The sequence below is a fragment of the Hyperoodon ampullatus genome, assembly GCF_949752795.1.
Source record: "Hyperoodon ampullatus genome assembly, chromosome: 16".
Lineage (NCBI taxonomy): Eukaryota > Metazoa > Chordata > Mammalia > Artiodactyla > Ziphiidae > Hyperoodon > Hyperoodon ampullatus.
This window is the reverse complement of record NC_136929.1, coordinates 71887381-71907513: the sequence shown is the minus strand read 5'-3', so window position 1 is coordinate 71907513 and position 20133 is coordinate 71887381. Positions and strand designations below refer to the sequence as shown.

The 20133-nt window shown below is 54.1% G+C and overlaps 1 protein-coding gene across 1 annotated transcript; it reads right to left on the bottom strand.

Moving 5' to 3' along the window:
• Positions 1-818: 818 nt before the first annotated feature.
• On the bottom strand, positions 819-17199 carry SLC7A1 (solute carrier family 7 member 1; the record flags this gene model as incomplete). The annotated part of the gene is made up of 11 exons (XM_079721593.1): positions 819-922; positions 2186-2294; positions 3023-3189; positions 3416-3633; positions 5364-5466; positions 8201-8340; positions 9059-9281; positions 9793-9914; positions 11525-11699; positions 13577-13735; positions 16830-17199. 11 exons carry the CDS (start codon positions 17197-17199, stop codon positions 819-821), a joined length of 1890 nt encoding a protein of 629 aa, XP_079577719.1.
• Positions 17200-20133: the final 2934 nt, after the last annotated feature.

Below are 20133 nucleotides of genomic sequence, written 5' to 3'. Positions count from 1 at the left end.
CAGGGAGGAGCCAGGACCACAGAAAACCCTGTTCTCCGCTCGGCTCACTCGAGGCGGGTCCTACAGAAATAGTGTCACATTCCAGTTATTCAGGACTCGGCCGGCGCTGAGACACACCAGAGCAGCAGGAACCGGCCCGGGGCCTGGACGGCTGGTGGCTGCAGGAAGTCCGGGTGGAGTAGCCACCGCCCTGGCCCCATGCAGAGCCCGGTCCTGCGGCCCGAGTGTGCAGTGTGTGAGGGGGGCCAGAGCCCCTGCCTGGAAGGAGGCGGGAGATCACAGTCCTCACGACCCCTCTGGAGGCAGCCCAGAGGGCAGAAGCAGGAGGAGACCGTCTAGTTTTCCTTCCTAAGTAAACTAAACCGCTGTCCTCAGGCTTGGGGCGGCCCCGTGGGGCTCAGCTGGGGACAGACCGTGTCGTGGTGCTCGGCTGGCATCTGGGGCGACTGTTCAGGGCTGGGCGGGGAGGCGGGGACTGGAGTGTCCAGCACAGTCCCTGGAAGGGAGGCCGGACCGCTCAGGTGACGAGAGGAGGTGACCTCCATTCTGCCCAAGGCCGCAGCAGCAGGGGTGCCCGGCCGGCGAGGAGATAGGCTGCTGTCTCGCTCAGAGACAGGCTCAGAGGCAGGTGGGCAGCCTCGGCCCCGTGGCCCCAGCTGGGAGGTGCCAGGTGATGGGCCCAGCGAGCCGGCCTGAGCAGGACACGCGGGCCGCGGGCCGCTCCGTCGCGGCACTGTGCTCTGTGGGTGCGGGCGGGTCCCGTGCATGCGCGGGGGGGGAGCGAGGTGCTGCCGGGGCCGTGGGGGCAGGGCTGTGCGTCACTTGCAATGGTCCGAGTGACCGTCAGGAGTCCCTGCTGGGTCGGCGGCCAGGGACGCCACCTCGCTGTGCCAGAGGCCGTAGCCAAAGTAGATGAGGAAGCCTGCGGGCCGAGGGCAGAGAGCAGGTGTGAGCGGGCACCGTCGGGTCCCGGGAAGCAGTCCCCGCAGCAGCCTCTGCAGGCGGCCCCGCCGTGAGGCCTCCATGGGTGGCGGCCCCATGCGGGGCCCCCGTGGAGGAGGGCGCGACTCATCGAGCAGGGTCGCCTCTACGCTCGGCAAAGGCGCGTCCTTCTGGGCGGCCTCAGGCCGGGCGAGGGGCTGGGCTCGGGGCCCCAGGGGCGGGGGTGGGCGCTGGTTCCGCAGCCTCATCCACTGCCCAGCTGGCGGGGTGCCCCGCGGCCGCTGGGGGGGGCCAGGACAGACCCTGCAGAAGTCACGCTGTCCCCGCCACCGTGGACTTCCAAGGGCGCCAGGGCTCCCCAGGCTCTTCGCGCCGTCTGTACAGCCCTCGTTCTCCCTACCTCAGTGACTTAGACATTCAGGTCGCCCGGGACTGCATGCAACCCGTGAATTTAGTCATTCTAGTGAGTGTCAGGGGCCACAGAGGTCCGTGCCCCTAACTATCCCGCCCCCCCGGGGCCACCTTTGTGCCAGTGACACAGGAGAGCAGGCCTTGAACAAGGAAGGACCCAGCCACCAAAAGCCCTGGAACCCAGGAGCGTGTCGGGGATGCTCGGAAGCGGGCATCCTCCACCTCTGCCACCTCCACTCCTGCGGTCACTGGGGCTGGGAGGTTTGGCCGCAACATGGCCTGGAGGTCACTGCTCTAGTCAGTGGCCCGGACCGGTCAAGGCCAGTCTCCCGGGCATCGGCCCCCGGCCTCCGACACTACACAAGGAACCCGGGTCCATCTCTGCAGGGCCTGCTGTCAGAGGCCCAGAGAGGGGCCACGGTCGGTGCTAAATGGGGCCAGCACCCAAAGGGTGACCCCTTGCTTCCCACAGGCCCAGCCAGTCCCCGCAGCCCACTGTTTGGGATGGACAGCAGACTCACGGGCTCGTTCTGAGAAAGTCAAGCTCTGGCCCGAGGTAACTAGTTCAGACAAAGGCTTTAAAGTTATCTAAAAGGGAGGGGAGGGCCCACAGCCTACCAGGAGTTCCTCACTGTCAGAGAGGAAACCGCTGACTACGCGTGTTTTCGCTGTGTTTTGAAATCTGAAGCGGGGGCGGCTGGAGGGCACAAGCCATCCAGCCCGTAGCAGGGAGGACGAACGAGCAGCTCAGCACAGGCTGGCGGGGCTGGGGGCCTCCAGGAGTCGCTGGGACATCACGTGCCGGTCACCTCGAAACCCACAACTCACGTACCTATCAGCATCCACACTGCAAACCGGACCCATGTGCCTTGGTCCAACTGCATCATGAGATAGACGTTCACAAAGATGCTCAGGACGGGAAGGACCGGCAGGCAGGGCACCTGCAGAGACAGGAGGGAGGCGGAGCGTCAGGCCGGACGCCATGGAGAGCGCGGGACGGACGGCGTCTGCTCGAGTCATTTAGCCAAACTACCCAAGAGAAGAGCGCACCCGAGGCTGACACGGACGGCCAGGTCTCCGTGGGGAGGGGCTGAGTGCCAGTCCCCAGTCCCGTACCCACACCCCGTCTCCCCAGCACACACTCCTATCCCCCCAGCGCACACCCCATACCCCAAGCACCCCCCAATACACCCCCGCAGGCAAATCCTAGTAGGTGGGAGCTTGTTCTACGCTACTAATCGCCAAAGTGAGCTCTCGTCTAACTTCCCCTCTTGCTCTTCCCCCTGAAGGGGCCGGAAGAGGGGCTTCTGCTTTATTTCTAAGACTGAACTACCTTATTATGTGTGTGGAATCTAAAAATGCAGAAGCCCTGGTCATCCCCAAGGCTTGGTGATGACATGCGACCCACCAGGGCAAACGTTCACTTATGAGAAGCCCAGAGAACGCAGGGCGCTACCCCACCTGAGGGCCAGGGCCCGGCCTCTCTCAGCGGCGCCGTCTGTGCCTGGGAGCCCCAGGCTCACGTCCCCCGAGGCCGGCCAGCGAGCACCTCCCTCTGCCCACCCAGGCCTCGCAGAGCCCAGGTAGGCAGGGCGGCCTCCCGGCAGGAGTGCCAGGCGCACAGCCTCCCGGGGGGTTCCCTCCAGCCCGGTCAGGCCGAGCCGCTCACCTTGAAGGAGAGCTTGGTCTTGCTCTCGGGCTGCCGCCAGATGATGGCTGTGACCACACAGCAGAGGAAGGCGGAGCCCATGAGCACGAAGACTGCCCACAACTCCCCATTTACCAGGGCCCCGTTGCCAAGCACAGCCACCATGCAGAAGGTGATGACCAGCAGGGCTAAGAGGGAGAGAGAGAAACGCACTTCAGTCATTTCCCAAGTTCCCACACGCAGATATCCTCAGTTCCCCCCAAAACCCATGGAGAGGGAGGCTCCGTTTCTGCAGGCACCAACCCCAATTAGGATGGAATAACTGACGTCACGGTCCAGGGCAAGTCCGGCTCTTGCCCACCCCTGTGGATAAGCAAGACCCCAAACAGCGCACAGGGAAGGACAGGCTCTTACCGATGAGGCTGGTTGAGACGTTCACAATTAGCCCAGAGAATTTGGAAGGCTCTGTATTTTTGGGTGAGAGTACGGTTTTCAGAGAAAACGTTTCTGCTTCTGGTAAAAAGCCCATCTGGGAATCGCTGGTGCTCACCAACTCGTTCTGGTAGACTGGATCGAGTTCGTCACTAGTCCTGGCCATCTGGTATACCATGTTAGGCTGCTCTGGTTGATACCTGTAAAGCAGCAGTTTGCTTGACCATCGTAATGTGCTTTAATTAATAAGCAAAAGGACACACGCTAACTCAAGTTCTTAGTAAGCCTTCAAAGGTAAGCTGCCCAGGACACAAGGCATGAAACGGGAAGAGGATGATCAGAACGATACGTTTTCCAGCAAAGAGAAACAGAGCAGGAGACCCAGGCCTCACCTTCTGCTCCCACCTCTCTGGGCAACACCCTCCTTGGTGTCTCTGTTATGAGGCAACTTGACCTCCACCATGAACCAGCCCAGAGGAAGGTCCCGAGAGTTTCTCTTGCTCTGAAAAGTAGCACTGGCCCTTGGATGCTTAAGATATTAGGCCACTTCCAACAAAACTATGGCTGTAGGGGGCTAACAGCACAGACAGAAATAGAAAGCAGTTACGTTAGGACCCTATCTGGTGCAGAGAGCCAGAGAACTGTGTCTGCAGTCTGAAGAATTTGAGAGACTGTGTTTGCAAGACTTAATTGGATCAATTTATTTTAAAACTCCAAGTGCCTTGGAATAAATATAGAGCTGGGTGAAGGACCAAGCCTGTGGCATGATTTCCAAGACACAAGCCACCTGCAAGTGAAAAACACTCATTTTAAATGAGGCTCCTTATCTTCCCAGCCAAGATGAACAAAGGTCGGATCTTTCCTACCCGCTTTGCAAAACGGAGTGATCTATGAATTATTCTGCATATAATCTAACAGCGAATATAAAGATATTTAACCACTTTTTTCACTGACTCACTCATACAATACCATTCGGTCAGTTAAGACAGTGGAGTGGAACTCACATTTTAGCACTGAGCTCTTGGGAAGGAAGAAGTGGTCGGAAACTAGCAAACTAGCTCTAGCTGACTCTCCAGAACCACTACTGAGGCTCAAGCCAGGTAATCAGCTGTAGAGCACGTTAGGGATGGAATCAACGGCCTGGCAAGTATAAACCCCTGAGGAAGTGGGGGGCCCTCCCCAGGTGACCACACTGAGCATCTCCACGAGTATCTGTTCTCATCATGTACCCTTACCTGGGGTCGTTCCTGGGAGTGAGGCAGCAGAGCCCTGTCTCCCAGAGCAAAGGAAAACTGCAGCAGGGGTGTGCTTGAAAAGAGGGGCACCGTGGCAGCGGAGGACCCCAGGACACCAAGCCTTGGCCCAGAACTGCTTTATTAGGGCCCTCCACGGGGCTGGCCCAGTCCAGACAGGACTCCAAGCCAGAACCGGGAGAGTTTTCCTGAACATGGTTGGCTACTCCAGGACCTGTAACGGCACTCACTCACTCTGGGGCCGGTGCACTGCAGCCACGGAAGCATCACACTGACCCACGTTTCACAGGTCTTGGATTCTCCCGGTTCCCACCAGGGCCCGACCCCAGTCCTCTCTGTCCCAGAACCTGGACCAAACTGAAATCGTTACCCTAAGCCTTCAAAAATTCTGATCCAAGGATCCAGGCCCAACAGTCGGGTTGATAACCTGTCTCTACCCTCCCAACATCTAGCCAGAAGAATCAGGGCCCATGAGAGAGACAGGTGGGGCCACCCCGGACTCTTCAGGGATATTCTCTGTAGCCAGGCTTTCAACCACCAGATGCCACCCTCTCCCAGGCGGGTCCCAAAGGAGCTGTCCGCAGCCTGAAGTTTACACTGTATAAACCACTGACACAAACTGCCAAAAAGAAGGCTGGCAGGCGTCTCTGTCCTGGGACCCAGAAAGCCACACCTACCGTAAGACCAACACACAGGCGGCCACCAAAGAGTAGGCCAGGAGAGTGCCGATGGACATGAGATCCACCAGGTCCTTCAGGTCGAAGAGGAAGGCCATCACACCTGGGGGGGAAACGAACGTCAGGACCGAGCATGGCCCTCCACAGCCAGCCAGAACCACAACCCACCTGCGACCCAGGCTGTGTGAGGGGTGCTGCTTCTGCTTTCCCCCTTGCTCTCCCCGGCCCTTTCCATGGAAAACCACTGTGACTTTGCTTAAAGGGGAGAAAAGCTCAGGATTAACCATATACGCAGCTCTCAACAGACAGTAATAATAATTAACATTTATAAGGAGAGTACTTTTATCAACATGATCCTTTTTGACCCTCATGGCAATTTGGCCAGCCATCCCTACACTACAAATGGAGAAAGTGAAGTTCAGACATGTTGAGAGACTTACCTAAGGTCACACAGCTATTAAGTGGAAGAGTCAGGCTCTGAGCTAGCTTCTTATGGTATGTCTTCCCCTACACCACGCAGACGCATAGACAGACGTGTATATCTATCCATCCCCCCATACACCACGCACCCATACACCTCCCATCCACCATCCATCCATCCATCATCTACCCATCAACTACCCATACATCATCCATCCCTCCATCATCCAGCCATCCACCATCCACCCATCATCCATCAATCATCCATCATCTACCCATCCATAATCCATCATCCATCCATCCGTCCATCCACCCACCCATCCATCATCTACCCATCATCCATCCATCCATCATCCATCCATCCTCCACCCACCTATCATCCACCCGTCCATCATCCATCCATCCTTCCATCATCCACCCATTCATCCCTCATCCCTCATCTAATGGCACTCGTGAGCATGCCAGTCATTGGGTGCTAGGTATGTGCCATTGAACAAGGCAGACCAGACAGCCGCTGGCCTCCCCAAGCATTCACCAGAGACTTGCATCAACAGGCAACAGTGATGAGGAGGCGGCTGGGGGCAAGTCCACTGCCCTCAACAGAGGATTCTAACCCAGAAGGTGCGCATGGAAAGCAGTGTTATTCCCAGACAATACAGTCCCTTCACCATGACCCCACGTCAAGCAAAACAAAACATTCATGCTTCTTTGAAAATCTTTTGTAGATTTTTATGAGAGTATGCATGTCTATGTGGGTATATGTGTCAAGTTTCCCATTTAAAAAATAACTTGGCTGGATCTACTTTGGGATATTTTCAAATCACACGCAATCAACACAAGTTGAAACATAAACACTAAGCCGTAACTTTTCCACAAATATTTCTCAAGCCCACACAGACCACAGCAACTAAAACAAATTCAAATTGAGGCTAGAAAACAGAATTAAAGAGCAGTGAGTCCCTTCTGGATAATTAGAAGAGGATACCCCTGTGTGTGCGACAAATGCCTACGTTCCCACTCCGAGGAACTCGAGCCAAACTTCTTCCATGTGAGGTGATTTTAGAAAACGAAATACTTATTTACCACCTCTGCCAAACGAAAAGAAAAAGCAAACCCTTGGTTTGGCGATGTGAGTACTCTACAGTCACTTTAAAGATTATAGTTCGATGTCCCTTAATCAGCACAGGAAGGAAATTAAGGCCAGTCTTCAATACAATCAAATTACAAGTAAATACTGAAAAAACACTATTTCCAATCCCTTAATCCCTTAAACATACTGGCCACATTTTGACACATGGTGCCCCTTAATCTCCCCACTGCCATCACCCTCAAGAATGCAGACTCACATACCAAATGTGTAAAATAAGAAAAATTGGCTTTCCTTCATTATATAATATTAATCCAAAAAACTATAAGCACACTTTGCTAAGGGCGTAAATGCTACTAACAACAGTTCACTCTTTAAGATGGTCATACGCCTCACCCAAGGCTATTTGACAAGTTCCCGTGGTACAACTGTGACTGGTATCACGTGTCATCATTTACCAAGAAGACCCACTGCTCTCCTCGTGGGCTGGAAGGAACCAGCCAGTTTGGCCCCAAAACAAACCAGGAACCAAGAGGCAAGCTCTGCACTCACCGGGCAAGAGCAGCCTCACTTTACCTCTCTGAGCCTCCGCTTCTCATCTGTGTGCACCTGCCTCCTGGGCTATGAAACGCAATTCAAGGAGGAAACGTAAAAAAAAAGCACAGTCTCCTTGCGGGGCTGCCATGGCTTTCATGGCACACACAGAGCTCCAAGGGTTCTCTAGCCCCCGGCTCTCACCTCTCGGAACTGTCCTCTTGGCGAGGGACCCGATATGCGGTCAAATCAGCCTCCTCTGGACCTGCCATTGTTTATAAACTCAGGGCGAATGGCTTCACCAGCCACACCCTCAATGTCCCCTGGGGAATAGGTGACACGTTTTATAAAGCATCGATCATAAGGGATTCTCACTTTCCAGAGAATTCACAAGCTAAGACACACGGATGGTGAATTTCCAGTACCAACAAAAAGTCACTTGGCTTGTACTGTGTAAAATGTCATCCCACCAAGGTCTGCTCAGGGACATTCAGAAAAGGGGAAAGACACCGGGCTTTGAAGGAACAGCGTGTATTCTAAGCTCTGTCCAATGAAACGATAATAATTTAAAAATACAAATTGTTTGAGAATTCCATCACATCCTCTGTAAAACTGGCTTCTGCCTTTTGTCAAAAAGGCACTTAGTTACCTTGAAATAAACCACGTACAAGAGTAAAAACCCAAAGTTAAAAAAAACCAGTTACAACGTCTCTCAGACCAGCACAATTCAAGATATTTCCCTGGGGGATAATAACTCCACTGTTAAAATACTGGCACATGAAATTCCAGTTCTTACCAGCAATGGCACCTGAGGTTAACGTGGCGATTATTGGTGTTTTGGTCCTATCGTTGATCTGGGCCAAAAATTTAAACAGCAGCCCATCTTCAGCCATGGCATAGATAACTCGAGGCATGGGAAACATGGACCCTAAAAGGCTAGATGGGAGGAAAAGCAAAATGCATCCGTAAAATATCTCCTGGGAATAAAGGCACCGTAACGTGGCATGCGTGTTCACCACTGAGGAGAGGGAGCTGTCTCCCAACGGTGAAGCCCGTGCCTAAAAGACAGGGACCCAACACACCAACCCCCGGAAAAGCACTCACTGCAGAGTCTAACAGGAACGGGAGATGTGTAATGTAAACTAGCGTGGCAGCTAGACATAGTTTTACGCAAGAGAAATTTTGTATTTATTCCCGTGATTATTTCTAGCTGAATCAAACAGAAAATAAAAGCATCGCTGCATTTCATGAGGATTGCTCTGTGGTCAATCAGTTTTTAGCAAATACTTCCTGTGTGTCCAGGCCAGCAGAAAACATCAAAGTGTTTCTCATTAAAAGGCATGTGCTCCCCTTTTCAAGGTAGTCTCTGCTTTATGGCCAAACTAAGGGCCAAAAGACAGTGTTCACAGAGGCGGCCTGGTCCAGTGGCCACAGATGGGGACAGAGAACCAGGACCTTGCTGAGTAGATAGCGCTAAAATGTGGGCTTCAGGTTCTTCGAGATGAAATGTCAGTAACATAAACAGCCCTTGGGGTGACGGACAGCAGCACAAGGGGAGAAGCCACACGATCAGGGCTGGGGTTCGGCTCTATTTCAAGGGACGAGAGGAATATTCACAGCAAACCCGCCTTCCCGAGAGTTTCCGCTTCCTCACCTGGTGGAAAGGGCACAGAGGGAGCCGATGGCCACTGCGTACTTGGCGCCCTCCCAGCCCACGTGCTTGAAGGCGTCTGGCAGGGGGCTGTCCTTGTCCAGGCAGAAGTACGGCATCATGAGCGTGAGGGCGGCCGACACCCCGAAGTAGGCGACGAAGCAGATCAGGAGGGACGCGACGATGCCCACGGGGATGGCCTTCTGGGGGTTCTTGACCTCCTCCCCTGGAAGGAGCAAGGGGTCAGCCAGGGGGGCTCGGGACCACCCCATGGCACGTGGCCCTGTGGGGACCAGGGCCTTCCCCCAGCACCACAGACCACGACACCCACAAGCCCAGGGACAGTGTTCTCGGCCTTTACACTGATGGCCGGCAAGGAAGACTCGCTGCCTTTAGCAGAGAACACGCGGGAGGCCCGGGAGCCCAGCCTGTTCAGTCACCAGGACGACGGTGTTTTTAGCGGCCCTGTTTCTCCCGGAGGGCGCACAGGTCTGCAATCAGCTGCAGCTATGTACGGTGCCATCCTCCCGGCCCGCAGGGGACCGGCGGTCTCGTTCAGGATGCCACTTCCCGTCGGGCCTGCCGCTCGGGGAGTGATGAAGCGGAAGATTAGCAGGACGGTGCCAACGCACACGGTACTCAGGAGGGAGAGAGCGGCGACGGGCACGCACGCGCCCGGGAAGGGGAGCAGCGACCTGGCCGGGTGGGCCCGGGTGGGCCGAGGGGGGCGGGCGTACCTGTGGTGGCGATGCAGTCAAAGCCCACGAACGCGTAGAAGCAGGTGGCTGCCCCCGACAGGACACCGGAGACCCCGAAGGGCATGAACCCCCCGACACCAGGTTTCCCCACCTCCGTGTCACTGGAAGAGAGAGCCACAGTCAAGAGGCCAGCGCCCGCTCCGTGGTCCCCAACAGGAGCCATCCAGCTGTCCCCGCTGCGGCCGGGCCCCCCACCCGTGGTGAACGGTCCTGGGACAGCTGTCACAGCCACCACACTCCTGGGCGACAGGCCTCCCTGCTTTTCATGGCCAGGGCTGCAAGGGGCCACCAAGCACTTTCCAGATGCCCCGGCTAAATACTGATTTGTGCGAGGCAGGGACCGCAAGGCAGGGTGCCCGTCAGGAAGGGGGGGAACCAGCGACCGCAGCCTCTCCCCCGGGACCCTCAGAGCATCGCTCAGCTGCCCGCCAGGCGCAGCGGTCCCCGCCCGCCCGGGACCAAAATGCAGTCTTGCACGTTTACCAGCGGCTCATGTCTGAAAACAAGCATTTCCAGAGGTGCCGCGGTTAGAAAGGGTGAACTGTTTCGGTGGAGAAACGCATGTGTTAAGCCGCCCCTGCCTCCCGTGCGCCAAGTGAACAGCGCCACCGGGTGCCCGTGCGGGTGGGGACAGGTCTTCCGGATCTGAGTGCGCTGTCTTCACACTCTGTCCCCTTGTGCGAGAGCCGGGCCATGCCTGTGCCCACAGCCCAGATGCAACCAGGCGCACGAGGACGGCGTCCTCAAGGCTGACGGGACAGCCAGGCGGATGATCAGGTTCCTGAAAGCCAGTGTGTGGTCTCGCTGGCCAGCCCCCCCGACTGTTCATTCCAGGACCTGAGACATCATTTGAAAGCCTCTGCACTTTTAGGAAGGTCTCTTCATCGGAGCAGTTTAACCTTTAGCCATAATTAAAACAGAATTGTATACAAAATGAAAACTCCCCACTCTCCATCCTAGGACCCTAAAATTTACCCAAAAATCTGACAAAAAAAGATCAGAAAGGCCCGTTTCGATGTTTGGCTTTTGTTTCCTGGATAAGATGAGCCTGTCGGTAAGGGTGCACCTAGAAGCCTGGGGAGCTGGCCAGGCACCTGCCTCCAGCCCTGGGTGTCCTGAGCCCCAGTTACGGAAGGGAGACGGGGCCACGGTCTCTCAGGGCTGACGCAGCACAAGCTGAGTGCGAGTGAAAGAGATTATTATAATCACATTCTGATACTTCAGTAATTCTGAAAACCTCTGATAAAGGCCTGTGATAAAAGTTCCACATATTTCTTCTTTGTTCTAGGTTATTAAATAGGAAGTCATTTCAAAATTTAAAAAATGGTTATCACCATGGTGCTGCAGAGAAAATCTTTTCTGAAAACAAAATTCAGAGCTTGGTCATGAAACAGAGTATGAGGGAAGAGGGATTCCTGAGTGAGTCTGACAGTGATCCTCAACCATGCACAATTTTGGAATTAGAACGAAGATGCTGTTTCCCCAACATCTTCCTTAGTCATACAGTGTGCAGTCAAGTACAAGGAAAGAAAACGTAACCCAAACTTCAAACAAATAAAACACCCTCAGCTACTTGACTGCAAAAAAACCAATTAAATAATAACAAAACATACTAGTTCAAATTACACTTAAAAAAAGACTCGTATTGTCACAGCCGACGGCATCACCAACCTCATGCCTGTCACGCACCCAGAGACAGAGCCACACTCACTTGTTCAGGCAGAGGTGATCAGATGTGTTCTGGAAATCCTCCTCCGTGAGCTGCCAGTTTTTAATTGATCCTTTCACAAATCCCGACACCATGATGAAGCCCAGGACCAGAACATTGATACACGTGAATATTTTGTTGACCATGGCTGACTCTTTCACGCCCAGAGTTAAAAGTCCTGTGAAAGTGCATCAACAGAAACTCTCTCTCAGCGTTAACCTCGTACCAGGCAAGTCCTTCTGGGATGGGGACGGGGACGGGGACGAGAGGGTGACTTAAACAGAATCCAAGCAGCGTCAGACCTCCAAAGAGGAAATGGGACTGAATTAATTCTCATTCTAGAGGCAGGGATCAAAATAACCAAGATCTGAGGGGGTGCTGAACAAAGCCATCAAGGCTGGCCTTCCAGATCCCCTCTGGACTTGAGACGCCAGGCCAGGGGCACCAGGAACAGCAGAGGCAGCGACGTGTCAGCCAACGGCCCCCGAGAGCAAGGCCCTCCCTCTTCCTGAACCTCCATCCCCGAGAGCCACCCTCGGGGGCAGGATTTCATTTCCTCCAAGAGACACTTTGCTCAGTTTCTCGGGAGGGTGAGAGTTTTCCAGAAAAGGAGTCATGCACTCACTGCTACGGGGTGCTAGCAGTGACAGCCACCTGGGCTGTGGGACCCCTGCCACGTACGGGTCCTCCTGGGACTCAGCGCACGAAGAACAATGTATAAGCTAGACTAGTGCCAGCTTGTAAACTCAGGATAAAGACACCGAATGGGCCTCCCTGGTGGCGCAGTGGTTGAGGGTCCGCCTGCCGATGCAGGGGATACGGGTTCGTGCCCCGGTCTGGGAGGATCCCATGTGCCGCGGAGCGGCTGGGCCCGTGAGCCGTGGCTGCTGGGCCTGCGCGTCCGGAGCCTGTGCTCCGCAGCGGGAGAGGCCACAACGGTGAGAGGCCCGCGTACCACAAAAAAAAAAAAAAAAAAAAAAAAAAAAAAAAAGACACCGAATGATAAAAACCCACGGGAGCCACGTGACAGCACTGCCGCAGGGCACGCTTCTGTAGTGAACTCTCGGCTGGGCAAGAAGAGAGGCAGGGAGGGTGCCTGGTGACACGTGACCACCGACCTGATTGGAAACTACTGCCCTGCCGTGTAGGTCTCTCATACGTTTTAAAACAAGACGCTCTATGTAATAGACTGAATTCTGAAAAACAGGCATTAGGACAGAATCGAGCAATTCATCACAGGGAACACTTCTCCGCCGTGTCTGTTCTTCAGCGTCCCTCCCTCTCGTGTTTATGAAAATCTCACTCATGCAGACTTAATTTCTGATACATGTTCCTGCCAGCTGGACCAGAAATACTGCTGAGACTGGCCTGTGCAGAATGATTTCAATTATGTGGTGCGTAAAATACGGCACGTTGTTTTTAAAACCCATCCAAGATTTTCTAACCTCAAAGGAGAATTTATCTGCATTTCAGCTTAATGTTTATATAAACAAAACTCCCATCCTAGTGGCTGAGGCTCGGGTAAGTGTCACTAAGAAGCTGCCATCAGCTGTGTTCAAGCCATGTCTGCGATTTTAAAATTCTGTACCAGCAACTTCCTGGTGAAGCTTATTTATTTAAAGGGTGTTTTGCCGGCCGTTGGGTGTAAACCACCCGAGCCTTCGCCAACACTGAGGCCCTCATTCCTCCACGTCGCCCTGGCTGACAAACGCCAACTTTCCTTTTCCAAGTAGTCATCCGCTGACTCCAAAGAATTTATATTTCTGTATCAAAAAGCCTGCAGCATTAACAAGATCTTATTCCACAAACAGTTACGCAAACACCTGAGATTCTCTTTTAATTAAATGACACGTAACTCGACCAATTCAAGAGGTCAATCCTACGTGAATCTCTAAGAAGCCATTTTGACAAAAAAGATGTCTGTATCAATTACAAAAAGGAGAAGAAAATGGGGGGATGGGAGAAAGAGAAAAGGAAGGAAGCAACTTAATGGGAGCCTGTCCTACACCTTGGACCCCTCGCTCCAACCCAGTGCCTTCCGGTGTGTGGCTTTACCTGTTAAGATGAGAATTATGATCACGGCAAATATGTCCGGGTTTTCGGCCAGCACCCCGGGCGCGTTCAGGGCCATGTGCGTCCGCGAGAACTCCCCGATGGGTTTGCCGATCAGCTCGTCAAATGTTGCGCTCCAGGCTCTGGCTACGCTCGAAGTACCTGCCACGAAACACACCGTCAGACGAAACTGAAGGGAAACAGTTAACGGAGCACCTGTCACCAAGCCCGGCACGGGCGGCACTTGCGCAGGGATGGCGGCCGGCGCACGGGGGTCCAGCGGCAGCCGCCGGACCCTGGGACGTGCTGCCTCAGAAGTGAGGGTCAGTTAGTGTTTGCAGAGACGCGAGAAGTGGAGCCTGGAGAGAAACCCGTTTTCCATCACAATCAATACGACGTGCATAGCATGCGTTGCGAACGTACACGTAAGTCAATGACAATAAAAGTCTAACAAACTAACGTTACCCTGAGCACAGAGCGGCGCTCTGACAGTACTGAGTGCTACTTATTTGATCGCATCTGACAAGAACTCCTGAGGGCGAACCATTCAGGCGACTTCACGACCCACTCCTGGGCTGCAGTGAGCAGGGGCCACGTTCCTCAGGAAGCTGCTCCCCTAAGACCCCAGCAGCAGAGCTGACAGGCCTGCCTCCTGCTGCAGGGGACTAAGGACAGCGGCTCGGGGCTGGCTCCACGTCAGCAGCCGAGTCCCTGCTCACCCCTGCCTCTGCTGCTCTGGGCCCGGGCGGCCAACACCTGCCGCGGGCCGTGGCCCCGAGGGTCTGCCCGACGGGAACACAAACGGATGCGGCGTCCAGCACCTCCAAGGCCAAGAGCAGCTGACTGCTCTCCCTCTCTCTTTTCATCTGAATGACGTCACTGCTTTTCCAGCAATGCTTCTCGGGAAATGTCGCTAAAGTTCCAATATCCACAAAGAGTTTCTTTATCTTCAAAGGGGGCCTTGCTGGTGACTGTGGTCTGAATCTTCCACACAACTTGGCCAGAGTGACCTGCAGCACTCCATTTCACCGTCTGGTCTCATGCTAAGTGTTTTTCCAACAACTCAAAAAGGAAACCACATTTCTTCATCCCGAGTAGCCAGCCTATGATGAGTTCTGTCCTTTAACGCCACAACCCAGTGAAGAAAAAGGTCACTACCTCTCCTGCCCCAGAGGCCAGCTCGCCACCAACAGGGCTGCCCAGCTTTTCCTGCCTGCCTATCCCTCCCCACCTCTGAATCGTGGCTTTTAAAAGAAACACATTTGATAGAGAAGCTGCCCTTGCTCAGGAGGTGAGGCCGAGAACCGCCTGCAGTAGCACGGGGGTGCGTCTCACAAGAGAATACCACTCTGGCCAAGACCCCGTCGTCACCTGCGGGTCCAGAAGCTGCAGGCGCTTCACGTTCACCATTCTGTTTTATTCGCAGGTAAATCCTCTGGAAACATAATGGCCCCTTTAAAATAGCTGCATTCGCACTGAGAGGCTGCAGCTTGTAAGGGCGTGTATGGTTGCAACTTTTAGTGCTGCACTGAGAAAAACGTGATTAGGAATTTTATTTTCCAACCCAGAAGAGTAAGCTCTCGGCAGGTGCTGGAAAGAAAGGGAGGGTGTCACCCAGGGAACCTGGTGGAGCCCAGGCGGAGGCCCAGCACCACACACGGCTTCCCAGAGGGCGGGCATGGAAGCCAGCGGGGTTCAACTCATCCCACGCCCCGGTTTTTCAATATTACTACAAAGAGCTAAAACAGAACTGGAACATTTAGTGGCCATTTGTATTATTTCTGTTTGCGGACCGGCCATTCGTATCCTTTAGTTATTCTTACATTCAGGCGTTTGTTTCTTTTAAGTGGATGTGCTCAGCTTCGGCTGTAATCAAAATACAAATAACATAAAGAGAATAACACTGAAACCTATCGAACAGAAAAGACTATGTTTTTGGTGTTTTCGTTGGTTGGTTGGTTGTCTTTAATGCTGATGCCAAGTCCAGAGTCGGCAAGGACGTGAGGAAAAGGGGCCCTTGGCCGTCAGGAGGACCACAGGCCACACGGGCCTTGAAAATACGCAGGCCCGCTGACCCAGACGTTCTGCTTCTTAGACCATTTTAAAGGAAAGTGCACAGCTTTTTGTTTTTTATGCCAAAGACATTAAGTAATTTACTATTTATAACAACAACACAGCTGGAAACAATCTAAATACCCCACAAAGGCACCCAATCAATTATCTGTATATAAATCTATATAATGGTACATCATCAAGAATATTACTATGGGGCTTCCCTGGTGGCGCAGTGGTTAAGAATCCACCTGTCAAGGCAGGGGAAATGGGTTCGAGCCCTGGTCCAGGAAGATCCCACATGCGGCGGAGCAACTAAGCCCGTGCACCACAACTACTGAGCCTGTGCTCTAGAGCCCACGAGCCACAACTACTGAGCCTGCGTAAAAAAAACAACTACTGAGCCCGCATGACACAACTACTGAAGCCTGCGCACAGCAATGAAGACCCAACGCAGCCAAAAATAAATAAATAAATAAATAAACTAACTTATAGAAAGAAAAAAATAAGAATATTACTATGGAAAAATAACTAACGCTATGAAAAATATACACTATATATTGTTTTACCAGTATAGAGACACACTAGACAGAAAAATATACATTTAGGTTCACAGAAATATTAACCATGTAATATCCCTAAACTCTATGAACGGAGGTCACCCTGTTCCTCCACGGGGTCTAACGTTGAGCGGGATGCCGGGCACAGAGGAGGTACCTGATAAACGTTCGCTAGAAGAATGAATGAATAAGAGAATTAATTTCTCCAGGCTGTCAGAGTGGGTAATTTCTACTTTCTTCTTTGCACTCTTCTACATTTCCTAAATTTTTCTGTATCAGGGATGTATTTACTCAAGTAATCAGAAAAAAATACTGAAAGAGACTACGTCCTTTTAAACTAGATACAAACACCCTACTGATCCTGTGTCTATCGTGCGAACAGGACTGGCTCCTTGCTGGCCTGGCCTGTCCCCACTAAGGTCGTCCCATGTACTTGATCATTAAAAAGCAAGGGCAGTGATGCCCGAGGGTGGCCTCCGACTTGCGTTAGAGGAAAAGGGAAACTGTGTAGCAGTTCAGCGAGGCGCAGGTGCCAGGGAGGCACCAGGCTCTGTGTGTCTAGGGAGCCAAGCGGGGCGCGGCCCACGGCTGGGGTGGGAACAACCGAGGCGGCAGGGGGCAGGCTCCGGGCCTCCTGGACCTACCGATGATGTAGGAGAGGATGAGGTTCCAGCCGGTGATGAAGGCCCAGAGCTCGCCTACGGTGACGTAGCTGTAGAGGTAGGCCGAGCCCGTCTTGGGGACCCGAGCGCCAAACTCGCCGTAGCAGAGGCCGGCCAGCACGGAGGCCAGCGCGGCCACCAGGAAGGAGATGACGATGGCGGGCCCCGCGTCCTCCCGGGCCACGGCCCCGGCCAGCACGTAGACGCCGGCCCCCAGCGTGCTGCCCACCCCCAGCGCCACCAGGTCGAACGTGTTGAGGCAGCGGGACAGCCGGCTCTCCTCCCAGCTGCAGTCCACCACCTTCCGCCGCAGCATCTGCTGCCCGATGCCCACCAGCACCTTGCACCCCATCCTGCAGCTCAAACCTGCCGAGAGAAAGAACAAAGGTGTGTGTTTCAGCATCGCCCCGCTCTCCCCCATTAACCCCCTTCAGCGCAGCACGGATGGCGAGGTGTCCCCGTGTCGTCATCTACAGCTAAGGCCTCGCACGTCATGATTCCACGACCCGCGGTCACAACACCCACCCACGGCTTCCCGGTCTCAGGCTTAACCAGCGGGAGAAACACCCGGAGGCCAACGCGCCGGCCGCCTGGACTCTGGTCTCTGAGCCTCCACACTGATTTCAGTTCTTAACCGAGAGCCTTCCAGGGGCAGAAAGAGCGCGAGAGGCGCACATTAAGGATGTCGTTCCTGCCCTCAATAATCGGGCGATTTGCCAGGAAAAGCAGGACGCCATCCCAAGTGGGCTGCTGGGGAGAGAGAACCAAACCACATTTTAATGTAATTATTAGGACCCAGAGGCCTTGAATAGCAATGACAATGCCTTTTAGAGACCTTCCTGGGCTCCTCTGAGACGGCAGGGGTCAAGCCGTCTCCACTTTAACACAGAGTTAGGTCCAGAGCAGAAAAGCGTTGAATTACTAACAAGTTAGGGCTCCTTGTAACCATCGCTACTCGGGGAAGCACTTCTCCTCTGGACCAAAATGTTGGCCCAAAGTGCTACGTGATGCCCTCCTGATCACACATGCCAGGAGGGGGCCCCCATGCACATATGGCTCCGGGCCTCCGACTTTCACACGGGACACACCCAAGGGGATTCCCAGGATGCCACCCACACCGTGAACAGCATCCCAGGTCAGCATCCCAGGACAGTGATTTAAACGCTGACAGACACGGCCCCGGCCAGGTGGCCAAGGTCGACATCCACAGTGACAAGTTATAGTTGACCGTATGATGTGATAAGAAGGGCCTTTACCTCTGAGAGCCTCCTCCCCAAACCCATAAGCCCAGGCTAATCCTGCGAAAAAGATCAGACAAATCACAGGTGAGGAACTCTCTACGAAACACCTGACGAATCGTCAGGAGTCACCCAAAACAAGGAAGGTCGGAGAAGCATCCCGAGCAGGGGGAGCCCAAGGAGACAGGACGCCACACGTCACGTGGGAGGGGATGGGATCCCGGAACAGAAGGAGGACGGCAGGGAACTCTAAGGCGATCTGAATAAAGCGTGGACTTCCGCTGTATCAATATCGGGTCGTTAATCATAACTAAAATACCACACTAGTGTAAGATGTTAACCAGAGAGAAAAGCGGGTGCGGGGCACGTGGGCACTCTCTGTACTATCTTCACGGCTTTTCTATAAATCTATAAACGTGTGCTAAGATAGTTTTCAGACAACAGCATGTGCAGAGATAAACTATCACCATGACTTTTGGCTACTAAAAATTCATCTTTATGATCCATTGGTAGTTACTGACCTACCTCTGCTGTAAGCAAGTCACTGGAAAGCAAAACCGTCTACATGGAGACAGCAGGTCCAGCCAAGTCCACACCCAACCACCTGGCGCCCTGGACCGCCCACCCACACCCTTGGGGCCCCGCCCCCCTCCCAGCCTCAGGCCAGGCCCCCGTGGGTCATGTCACTGGCCAGCTCCTGGTCACAGAGGGACCAGTGGCTGGTCCTCTCTGCGAGGCCAAGAGGAGAGAGAGAGTTTCTCAAGACTCAAAGTTTTTTAGCTAGAGTGGGCAATAAAACTCATCCGATCCGATCTTCTCGTAAAGACAAGGGAAAACAACTCAGACACCAAGTGTCAAACAGGGTCACGAGCTCAGAAGGTACGTGGTGCTGGCTCCACATCTGGGTCTGGCGTTGGCGTTGGTGGGGGGGAAATGATATCACCGTCAGTGAGGTGGGGGGGAAATGTTATCACCGTCAGTGAGGTGGGGAGGAAGTGGGAGGAAATGAGGGAAGAAGACCTTGTTAGTGCAACAGCAGTGGAGCAGGAAAATCACAGGCACAGGGGCTGATAAGAGCTGAGAGGGCAGGGACAGGACAGGAGACACGCAGAGGAGCAACGGTGCCCGGGGTGCTTCCGGCCACTCACTGGCCAGTTGCTGATGCTCGGTCAGGAGTGGGCCCTGAGGGGCCCCAGCAAGGCAGGCAGCGAGGACCTATCGGGGCTCCAGTGCTGCCCGGGGAGCCCAGGGTGCGAGTCCTCCTGGTCCTGCCTTTCCCTTTCTTCCTCCCAGGATTTACCTGGATTCATTCAAGTCAGGCTGTGAACAACAGCAAAGCCTTTAGTAAACCACTGCTTGGATAACAAGTAAAAAGGGAAGATGCACCATTTCAACACAGCCCTTAGCAGAAGGGGAATGTGCGAGGATGCAGTACACAACTTCTCAGCATCACTTTGGGGAGGGATGGGAGTATTTTAAGAAGCCAGGACCCTTCACGGGAAGCGGAGTGTGAAAGCTCCCGGTTGCCGGCACTGTTTCTAGCTTGGCTGGTGAACGGGACTGACGTTTAGCGAGAGGGCTGACCTGCTCGCGTCCTCTCCTAGAGGTTGTTGTTGGTTCATGACAGACGGATTCTCTCCCCAAAACCAAGTGCAAAGCAAAGACAATGCAGTTAAATAGCATTTTCTTTCCTCAGCTTCACAGAGTAAAGTAACCCCAGGGCCCAGGAGGCACCTGCCTTCCTCTGAAAGGCCAGACACACTGTGCCCTGGGCTCTTTGGAAGGGCTGGGTCCACAGCGCACACGCCTTTCTCAGATGTGCTGCCGTCTGGAGCAGAAGCAGGAGCTGCCGAGCGACCCGACTGGGACGCCTGGCCAGGGGCACACTTGAGCCTGGGGACACTGTCCCGAGAGCCCGGTGACCTCACTTTAGGCTGGAATGACCTCCCTGGATGCGCAGCTGCGGTGCATGTGCCACACGCCCCTGGGTGCTATCACCGGCACAGGCGGAAACCCTCTCCAAGAACCCACTGACCAACGCTGGGGGC